This window comes from Engystomops pustulosus, chromosome 1, assembly GCF_040894005.1.
Source record: "Engystomops pustulosus chromosome 1, aEngPut4.maternal, whole genome shotgun sequence".
Taxonomy (NCBI): Eukaryota; Metazoa; Chordata; class Amphibia; order Anura; family Leptodactylidae; genus Engystomops; species Engystomops pustulosus.
This window is the reverse complement of record NC_092411.1, coordinates 36,525,858-36,536,539: the sequence shown is the minus strand read 5'-3', so window position 1 is coordinate 36,536,539 and position 10,682 is coordinate 36,525,858. Positions and strand designations below refer to the sequence as shown.

General features: G+C 41.1%; 1 protein-coding gene across 2 annotated transcripts in view; it reads left to right on the top strand.

Moving 5' to 3' along the window:
- Positions 1–1,311: 1,311 nt before the first annotated feature.
- Positions 1,312–10,682, top strand: part of PDE8B (phosphodiesterase 8B) — a 128,024-nt gene continuing 118,653 nt past the window's right edge. The window contains exon 1 of one of the 2 annotated variants that reach the window (XM_072137975.1): positions 1,312–1,446. In XM_072137975.1, coding sequence (XP_071994076.1) covers positions 1,411–1,446 — 36 coding nt within the window. In that variant the 5' untranslated portion in view covers positions 1,312–1,410. The remainder of the gene's footprint in view (positions 1,447–10,682) is intronic. The other variant, XM_072137965.1, reaches the window with a different exon arrangement.

Sequence of the window (10,682 nt, the reverse complement as noted above, 5' to 3'; positions counted from 1 at the left end):
GTGGAAACCTGTCATTAGGTTTAATGGTGAAAACCTGATGAAAGGTTCCCTTTAAAGGAAGGATCTTTATGTACTTATTAATTTAGTGGCTACAGTATCATTTTTGATTTAGTATTTCATTTCTATATAATTTCCTCATGGTGTGTAATAATTATTATTTATTTATATATGTATCGGCACATCATGTGAATTGAGGTTTGAGGGGTTTATATTATTTAGAAAAAGAATGTGAAACATAGCGAGGGGGCACTACATTGTAAGTGACTGTGGTATTTTTAGTGACACAGTGTGGGTTTAAATGCAGTAGTGATTCGACATTGATGAGGAAGCCATCATAAAGCTCTGTATTAGGAGTTTAATTTCCTGTTAAAAGGAAGGGAACCTGTCATCAGAAGGCCTTTTTCTGGCTCCCCATGTCCTCATAGATAATATTGTACACATTGCCAAAGAGCTTTTATAGTAAAACTGTCTGTTAAAAAAAAAAAAAAGATACGTTAGATAAAAGTTTACCTTGCTGTATGCAGAACTGTGTCCCTAGTCCCCTGGGAGGGGCCAGTGAGGAGTTCCCCCACACCGCCCTCGGTAAACCACTCCATTGTTCATAAATTTCAAATAAGAACAAACCTCCCATGTCCCCCATATCTCCTCCCCCGTCGCTCCTGATGACAGGTTTCCTTTAAGGAATGGTTACATTGGAGAATTTTTCTGTGTCTGACCAGGATTTTAACGTTTTTTAGTATGCATCTGGTTTTAATTCACTGTTAGTAATCTGCCTGCAATTTCACAGCTGATAACAGCCCCTAACCTCTGGGGGGCACATGGAATGGTTTCATCAGAAACAGTTTTTTGCCTTCCAATTTCTCTGTGGCTGACCAGGTTTTTAACTTTTTTTTTTTTATTAAGCATCTGACTGTGAGTTATCCACCTGCAATTTTACTGCTGATAACCTGCAGCAATTTTGCCCCTAATTTAAAGGCGTAAAGTAATATAAATTCATATCGTATTGCCTGTCATCATGTTTACTAATATTTCCTCATATGTTATTAATATTTATTTAACGAGACATACTGCAGAGTAATGAAGCATTGTATGTTCCCTCTACAAAGGTTATGTCAGGTTCAGGTACAGACGCAGCAGCCTGTTACATTGTAGCCAGTATAAGTTATGTGACATTATCTAACCTGCTTCCGTCAAAGAACTTGGCAGCCAACACACAGCTCCAGTAGTTCCCTGGGCTGGGAGGAGTTGTCACTGGCAGAGTGGGAGGGCATCAGGCTTAAGAAAAGGTGTCACCAGCCTCCTGCTGGGACAACAGAGGTGACTGCTGGGCACACTGTGTGCACTGAGTCTTATTAGCCATGCACTGACTCCATGCATTTCATGTAACCTATGGGCAGAACTGCATAAACCATGAACCTGGAAAACTGCAGCCAGGAGCTGGACCATGTAAGTGTCACCACTCTCATACAGATATTAGGTTTGTAGTATTATTGTAATGGAGATTTATGCTTCTTTGATTCCATTTATCTATCTATCTGCTGTTAATATTGTGGTTTTCTGTATTCTGTAACTTGATAGGAATGTATATGTGCTGTACATTATGATTGTTCTCTTCAATCTCAGAGACATGGGTTGTGCTCATGACAATCTCAGCTCTGCTACTTGTGTATGTGTGTTAGCAGTGTGTGTATACATTCCTAAGTGCCTCATGCTTTCTTGTGCAAACATTGCATACAGTCTGTATTTCTAGCCCAGCGCCACAAGAACAGCAGTAACTGTCAGAACAGTACAATCCGGACCGGGATTATAGACATTGGGATACAGTTGTATTGTTCATTCGCTTATTTGTAAACATTGTGAACAATGTGAAAGTTATAGGATAGTATTCTGCATCTGAGGTTTTTTTTTGTATTATTATTACTACTTTATTTGTAGTTTTTATGCATTAGACTTTGTTTTTTTAAACATAAAGATAAAGATATTAATTTGTAGATAAAATCTGGCTCGTGTGCAAACCTCATCTTTTGACCATGAGGTATTTTAGGATTTGTGCCAAAATAAAAAAAAAAGGTTCATACTTGTTTTTAAGTCACAGAAATACAACAGTAAATGTACCCAAGATAATTTATTTATGTGGATTCCCATATTAGTTTATCACTGCCCCCAATTCTGTTGGAACAGACCCTAAAGATCACAGTTTTAGGGCTCACTCGAACTGCATGTTAAGCATCCACCCCAAAAAAATCTGTTTGCAGAATTGTTTCATTTTTTTTGTGTCAGTATTTTATTCCTTCACAATTTCTTTCACATCTATGGACCCTTTTTTTTTTTCACGGATGGTTTGCAAAAATTAGAAATCTGCAGAAATCTCTGATAGTATAGTGAAGGAAAAAAACGGATGTGTCAATGAGCCCTTATATAGCAAGATTAGCAAAGAAAAGTAAATGTGGGCACATTTTATTAAAGTGTTTGCGCCCGGGTTTTCTGTCTGACTTTGCACTAAAAAGAAGGTGCAAACTGCTTGCACATGTATATATGAAGTGTCTGCGACAGATTTGTGTCGTGGTTGATGCGTCACAAAATTCTGCACCTAAAGGGGCGTTCCAGCGCTGATTCGGATCATGCCTCACATTTGTTACAGCTACAGGTAAAGAATGGAGGTTTAACAGAGGTTTAATGTATCACTTAAAAATCCCATTGACATCAATGTAAATTTTATGGTGTCCGTTATGGTCAGTTAGGCAGGTTACCGTTATCGATGTGTTTTTTTGAGAGAAAAAATGATGGAGGCTGCAGTACTTTTCCTGCACTTGAAAAAAAAAAAAGCATGAATAACGGATGACTTCCTAAATGACCATAATGGATGACATAAAATTTACATTGGTGTCAATGGGATCTTTGATTGATATGTAAAACCTCTGCTAAACTTCTGTTCTTTACTTTTATTTAACGGAGGGAAAGAACTAAGGTTTAAACTGTAGTGTGAACTTAGTCTTAGTCATGAAATGCATTAGTACAGTCTAATAGACAGTAGGAAGCAGCTTCAAGGTAACAATGGTCCTTCTTCCATTCTAGATGCTTGTACAGATGTACAGGTTGCACTAATGGCACATCCAATAGTGGCAAAGACATACATGGGATAATGTCAGAGTCTGAACATGGGGAACCCTATTATCCCCTTTAGACCTTCTTGAGAATAATTATGGAGCATGAATTGCTCTAATGCTACCGGGATTTAGGGGCGGTGATTTTGCACAGCCCCATGGAAGTGCTGCCAGGCACAAGTACTTATGGTCACCAGATCTCTGCATTTAGTAGGGGTCTCAATGGTTAGACCTAAAGCGATCTGACACTTATGGTTGTCCTGCTGATAAGTATGTGGGCCGGGTATACACTTTATTTTCTTAAAAGAAATCTACCATCAGAATCCATCATGATTCACTAGAGACACTTACTCCTAGATCCAGGAACCGTGACTTTGTTAATCTCCTTATATTTGTTATCCATGACCCTCTTCCTTTTTAAATCAACTTTTAAAATTACACTAATGTGCCTAAAGGTCTCTGGTGGGTGCTTCTAGAGCCCCTCCTTGATGTAGCTTCACAGGCTGTTACAATGAGCAGAGCAGTTCTCCCCAGTCTGGATCTATGATTAAGTGTCCACCTGGTTTACCATGCTTGAATTTGATGGTAAATTTCCTTTAATGAGCAATTCCCTGATATAATGCAGAGAGAAGGGTGGGACAGTGTAGCAGCCTGTGAAGCTGCAGCACAGATGAGTTCTGGTAATACTCCCAGTTGATTTTAAAAAGAACAAGGCCATTTATAACAGATTACAGTGACGTACAGTGACGTCATTACAGTGATTACAGTGAAGATTACAGTGGCGACACCTGGATATATGACCTGGTTTATCATGGTGGATTTTTATGGTAGATTTCTTTTCAGAAACATTATAATTGAAGTTCCCAGCTACTCTTAATTTCTTTATATAAAATAGAAAAATGTGCTAGAGAGACAGGAATGGAGAGGCCTGGGGGGGGGGGGGGGGGCTGGGAGAGGCCTGGGGGTGAGCAGACTATATATGTGAAACCCAGAGTTGCTCCATATCTATTATATATGTCTGATGTATCTATTGTATATATCACAAATACAAATATCCAATATAAAACCAGAGCATTACATGGGGGTGGCATATGGTGGGGATGAAACTGCACCTAGGAGTCTAAGGGGACCCACAAGGTGCATTGTCATATACATAGATTAATATAATGTACTATTGTGTAACACATTATAGTTATGAGGAAAGGTACACACTTTGCTTTGCGGCTGAGCAGTTTTTAGTTACATTTCAGTTGGGAAACACTTTTCAGGAGACAAAACATTGTGAGGGTACACTTACCGCTATCACCACAGATCATCTGTAACCAGAACAAATAGAAGTAGTGTGTAGTGTCTGAACTTCGTCACTGCATACTTACTTCTAAAATCAACTTTTATAATTATGATAATGAGCCTTCAGGGTTACCCAAGCCCCTCTGTGATCTTGCTTTACAGACTGTTACACTGTGTCACCCTTCCCTCTGCTTCCGCAGCACTTGTGCAATGAGTATTTCCTGCTGTAATCTCAGCAGGGAGAGGGAGTTGGAGACACTCCTGCACAGTGTAACAGCCAGTGAAGCTGAAGTACGGAGGGGCTTTGGTAACACCCACAATTTTAAAAGTTGATTTAGAAGGAAGGAAGCCATGGATAACAAATATAAGATTACCCCAATCACAGTGTCTGGATCTATGAGTAAGTGTCTCCGATTCATGATGGATTTTGATGGTAGATTTCCTTACCATTAAATGGTAGTACATTTTACCAGACCATACCCCTAGCCCACACTAGTAAACACTAAAATCCAGTTATCACTAGTAAAACCAAGTAATATTTGCATTTAGTGTTTTACTCCCCAATCCTACACCAATAAGAAGCCGATATATTCCGCTGCCTCTCCTCTACTGAATGGTAAAATTGACCAGATATTACATTTCTCTTTCAGTTTTTTTTTATGTTTTAGTGCTTAGAATAAAATGTATTTGCATTACTCCTACTATATGCCCACCATATAATTTGTAGTCACGCAATGTACACTGAAAGTTCCCTTTGAACTTCCCAAGGTATGGCAACTGTATACTATTGCCGCCTTTAAGTACACATTACATCTACCCCCCCCCCTTCCCTCCTTTATCCTGCTTACGTCTCTGATGGTCCTTCACTCGACTTCCCACTGATGGGGTTAAGTGGTTTACTTTCTGTAGACCAACATTGAACGTCATCGAAATTTAGCTTCAAGAAAGAGAATCCTCACATAGTGAACTGCATTGTAACCGTCTCCTGAAATGGTCCACGGGATGTTCAAGCCTCCTGTTTGCTGTGCAAACACTCTGAGACAGGACGGTTTAACAAATCATTCACAGAGGATTTAGCCTGATGAGCGGATACCTTGTAAGATGGCCAAGGGGCGAACAGTAACCCAACATCGGGATTACAGTCAGCATCAGGAAGTTTACACTTACGGCAAACGTGGCGACTTGATTTCTTACCATCTGCACTTTATAGATGTCGTCCCTACATATTATAGGGACAGATATAATAATATAATAACGTTACAGAAGTCCTCAAGTAGGTTTTAAGTATCAATATAAAACTTGAAGAGTTAAAGAATTTACTGGAAAATATGAGAACAACAAAAAGACGCGTGATCAATAACTATAAGAATACATTGCGCCCCTAAAAAAGCATCCAACACTTCCGACAACTTTTTTTCATGTTTTCAGACTCGTCCGACAAAGGGGTGTGGTTTTGCTAATGGGCCCGTGGTTCTGGAGAAAGGGGGTGTGGCCATATTGAAATTAGTCCATGCGCCCAAAAATTAAGGAGGGTGCGCCAAATTGTGGGTAAAAGCTAGGTCTTAAAGTAGAAATCGACAGGCTTATACAGGCGGTCCCCGGGTTATGTACAAGATATGTTCTTAAGTTGAATTTGTATGTAAGTCGAAACTGTATATTTTATAATTGTAGCTCCAGATAAAAAAAAATTTTGGTCTCTGTGACAATTGGATTTTAAAAATGTTGGACTGTCATAAGAACCAGGATTAACAATAAAGCTTAATTACAGACATCCTTTATAACTGTTATTTATTGTACCCTAAGGATAAAGTACAGTAAATTACCAATTACCAGAGGTCCGTTTGTAACTAGGGGTTGTCTGTAAGTCGGGTGTTCTTAAGTCGGGGACCGTCTGTACTGCGACAGATTCATTATCACAATGTCGGAGCTGGCGACACATCAATGAATACCCCCCATTGTATTCAAACAGTGAAATTCTGACAATTGATAATACAAAGTAAGTAAAAATAAAAGTACGGTAAGTAAAATAACGATTTCATGAGTGAAGAAAGTCAGATCAAAAATTCTAGTTTGGGATATAGTTCTTGAAGGTTCTTCATAGCACAGTTTTATATATATTTTCTATAACCTGATAATGATTTGATAACATAGGACTCTTTTCATTCCATTGTTCAGGAATCACAGGTAACAGGGCCAGGTCTGTGCATCCCCATGGGTAATTGAGTGTTACTCATCCCTTTAATTAGAGGGAATGGAATAACACTACCCCCCACTTCTTTATTGCTTGTGTGTTTCCCTCATGTAGCTGAGGTTCTGCGTTGTTCCTGTCCATCTACTTGTGTTCTGGGTTGTCCCTGCTGCTGATATCCCCAGTTATTGACTGTAATATGTGAAGGACCCTGGCAATAACCATTTAACTCCCTTGCAGCGCCACCATGGGGTACATGAAGTATTACACTAATCACTCATGTTGATAGATTAGGGGTCTCTCTATTCATTGCCTAAATAAATAAAGGGGTTGCTCAGGATCGGGGCTTTACTTACCTCTCTCCGGTGCTCCAGTCCAGTGCAGCGGCACCTGTCACTGTCACTCTCTGTTTGTATAGAGAAGCTCGGCAATGATGTGATATCGACAGTACGTACCTGCTACAGACTGTAAGTGTGGCTGTAATGGGTGCACGCCTCTACATACAAACAGACAGGAGGTGCCAAGCTGGATGGGAGTGCTGGAGAGAGGTAAGTATAGAGTGTTTGATGTTTTTACACCTCCTGGGCTCATATCAAGAAAAAACCCTTTTGGACAAACTGTATCAGTTCCCCACAGTTTTCTCGGCTTGGTGTCATTCTAAAGGAAGCTTCATTGTTGATATCACACGGGTGCACGGCTCATTATATCCCTGGTCATGTGATGTCACACAGGTGCACGGCTCATTATATCCCTGGTCATTGGATGACACACAGGTGCACGGCTCATTATATCCCTGGTCATGTGATGTCACACAGGCGCACGGCTCGTTATATCCCTGGTCATGTGATGTCACACAGGTGCACGGCTCATTATATCCCTGGTCATGTGATGTCACACAGGTGTACGGCTTGTCATATCACTGGTCAGGTGATGTCACAGATGCACGGCTCGTTATATCCCTGGTCATGAGATGTCACACAGGTGCATGGCTCATTATATCCCTGGTCATGTGATGTCACACAGGCGCACTGCTCGTTATATCCCTGGTCATGTGATGTCACACAGGCGCACTGCTCGTTATATCCCTGGTCATGAGATGTCACACAGGTGCATGGCTCATTATATCCCTGGTCATGTGATGTGACACAGTTGCACGGCTTGTCATATCACTGGTCAGGTGATGTCACACAGGTTCACGGCTCATTATATCCCTGCTCATGTGATGTCACACAGCTACACGGCTCATTATATCCCTGGTTATGTGATGTCACACAGGTGCATGGCTCGTTATATCCCTGGTCATGTGATGTCACACAGGCGCACTGCTCGTTATATCCCTGGTCATGAGATGTCACACAGGTGCATGGCTCATTATATCCCTGGTCATGTGATGTGACACAGTTGCACGGCTTCTGATATGGAATCCAGTCACACTGATTGTAATCTTTAGATCAATAGTATTTATTTTTCACACAGGTGAGTGTAACGTTTCGGTCAAATATTGACCTTCGTCAGACACTGTAACAAGATATAGTGAGATAATACATAGGTGAGTGGTATCTTAACAATAAAGTTTTTTTACATGTCAATTGTCAATATTTCCGAAAAATAGAGGTACATTGGTTGGGTAGGGGGAGGGGAGGCGGGGAGAGGGGAGGGGGATGGGAGGGAGAGGGAATACAAAGTAGGGCATACAAAATTATTGTGGCATTTATAGAGTAGTGGGTCCACTGGGTATCTGAAGTGGGAAGTCCAGTGTAATGTTTTCAGTGGGTGGTTCCACCGTCCCAGGTGATAGTTAGTGGATAGATGATATCATAGAGACGGCTTATGGAGAGAAATCCTGAGGGAGAGATAATAGAATAAAATAAAAATGAAGTCCGGCTTACCAATCTGTGGGGTATAAGGAAGAGTCAGGCTGCTGTGCAGGCGTTCAGCGCTATAGGGGAATGGCGGTATCTCCGCTCTGTGGTCTGGGAGCGCTGATAATGGTGTGTTTGGCCGGGATTTAAATAGCAATAGGTATTCTCGCGTCTTTGCGCGGGACTTCCGGTTTCGACCGGAAGTACGTCATTGTATGCGTTCCACCTGGAGTATCGTGGTGGAACGCAGGTGCCGCTTTGGGCATGCGCAGAGGGGGCATAAACTGATGTCTATTAAGATGAGTAGGATCACTGTATCAATACGCGGTGTAGGATATATTGCGGATTGATAGAGGGATATAGTGCTGGGTAGCATTTTATACAGCATGTTATGGTATGGACATCTGGAGGGTCACAAAATAAGCATGATTATCCAAGTCATTGTACTCAACATCTATACTATCATCATTCTATGTTATACAATACCATGTTGGATGGTGGTATAACTGCTTCAGCGTCTCTGTAAAAGAATAGAATTTTATTGTATTAATAAAAGTTCAGCAAAAGCTTTGAGTATTATATTCTCTGTTCATTCCTCTAGGAAATAAGGTTTGTAAAGTGTGGATCCAGAACGATTCTCGTTTTTTGAGGATTGCCACTCGGTCCCCATTACGTCTCGGGATCCCTACGTGTTCTATAATTTGAAATTTAAGTTGATAGACAGAATGATTCTTGTCATGGAAATGAGCGGGTACTGGAAGTAAAATGTTCTTTAGTCTGATCGTAGATTTATGTTTTGATATTCTTTCTTTGATAGGTAATGTTGTCTCGCCAATGTATGCGAGACCGCAGGGGCATTTGATCATATAGATGACATGATCTGAGTTGCATGTGAAAAAGTCGTGTATAGGATATCTTTTTCCTGTGTGGGGATGCGTGAATGTGTCGCCTTTCTGGACGTTATTGCATTGCGAGCACGATAAGCATGGGAATGTGCCTTTTTTCTGTGTTTTCAAGTAAACTTGTCTTGGTATTTTGGTGCATGAACCTATATCTGCCTTTACCAGTTTATCCCGCAGATTGTCTGGACGTTTAAAACAGGGTAGGAAAGGTTCTTTGAATTCAAGGATATTGGGGTGTCCTTTTTGGAGAAGTGGCCAATGTTTCCGTATGATTTTATGGACTTTAAATGAGAAAGGGTGGTAGGTATGGACAAATGGTATGCGTTTATTGGAGAGTTTTTTTGGTCTTATGGGTCGTTTCTTATATTCTGTAAGGGTATTAGTGGGATATCCCCTTTGTGAGAATTTGTCTTTCATCTCTTCGAGTCTGATGTCTAGAATGTCAGGTTTACTGATAATTCTTTCAAGTCTCTTGAACTGGGAGATTGGAAGGGAGTTTTTTGTGGATGCGGGATGACAGCTGGTAAAATGAAGTAGGTTATTGCGGTCTGTGGGTTTGGTGTATAAATCTGACCATAGTTTACCGTCTGTTTCTTTGATGATAAGGGTATCAAGAAAATTAATCCTATGTTGGTCGCTGTGTAGTGTAAACTGGAGTTCTGGCCATACTGAATTGAGATCTTTGAGGAATTGTTGCAGGGAGTCCAATGGGCCCCCCCATATGCAGAATACATCGTCAATATAGCGTTTCCAGTTGCACGGCTTGTCATATCACTGGTCAGGTGATGTCACACAGGTTCACGGCTCATTATATCCCTGCTCATGTGATGTCACACAGCTGCACGGCTCATTATATCCCTGGTTATGTGATGTCACACAGGTGCATGGCTCGTTATATCTTTGGTCATGTGATGTCACACAGGTGCATGGCTCGTTATATCCCTGGTTATGTGATGTCACACAGGTGCATGGCTCGTTATATCCCTGGTTATGTGATGTCACACAGGTGCATGGCTCGTTTTATCTTTGGTCATGTGATGTCACACAGGTGCACATCTCATTATACCCCTGGTCAAGTGATGTCACACAGGTGCATGGCTCGTTATAGATATAGAAATAGAAAGCACACCCGTAGGTGAAATGTCCAGCTCACCCAGATAAATGTAATTCCAAATCCCCTGGTCTCAGCCTCGGCGCACGTAGCAATATCCAAGCCGTAGGATCCCAACAGAGCAAAAGTATGCAAAACTCGGCTTTCTTTTTGTGCAGGTGATCAACACGTTTCGATACAGCGTGTCTTAATCATGGCTCGTCATATGCCTGGTCATGAGATGTC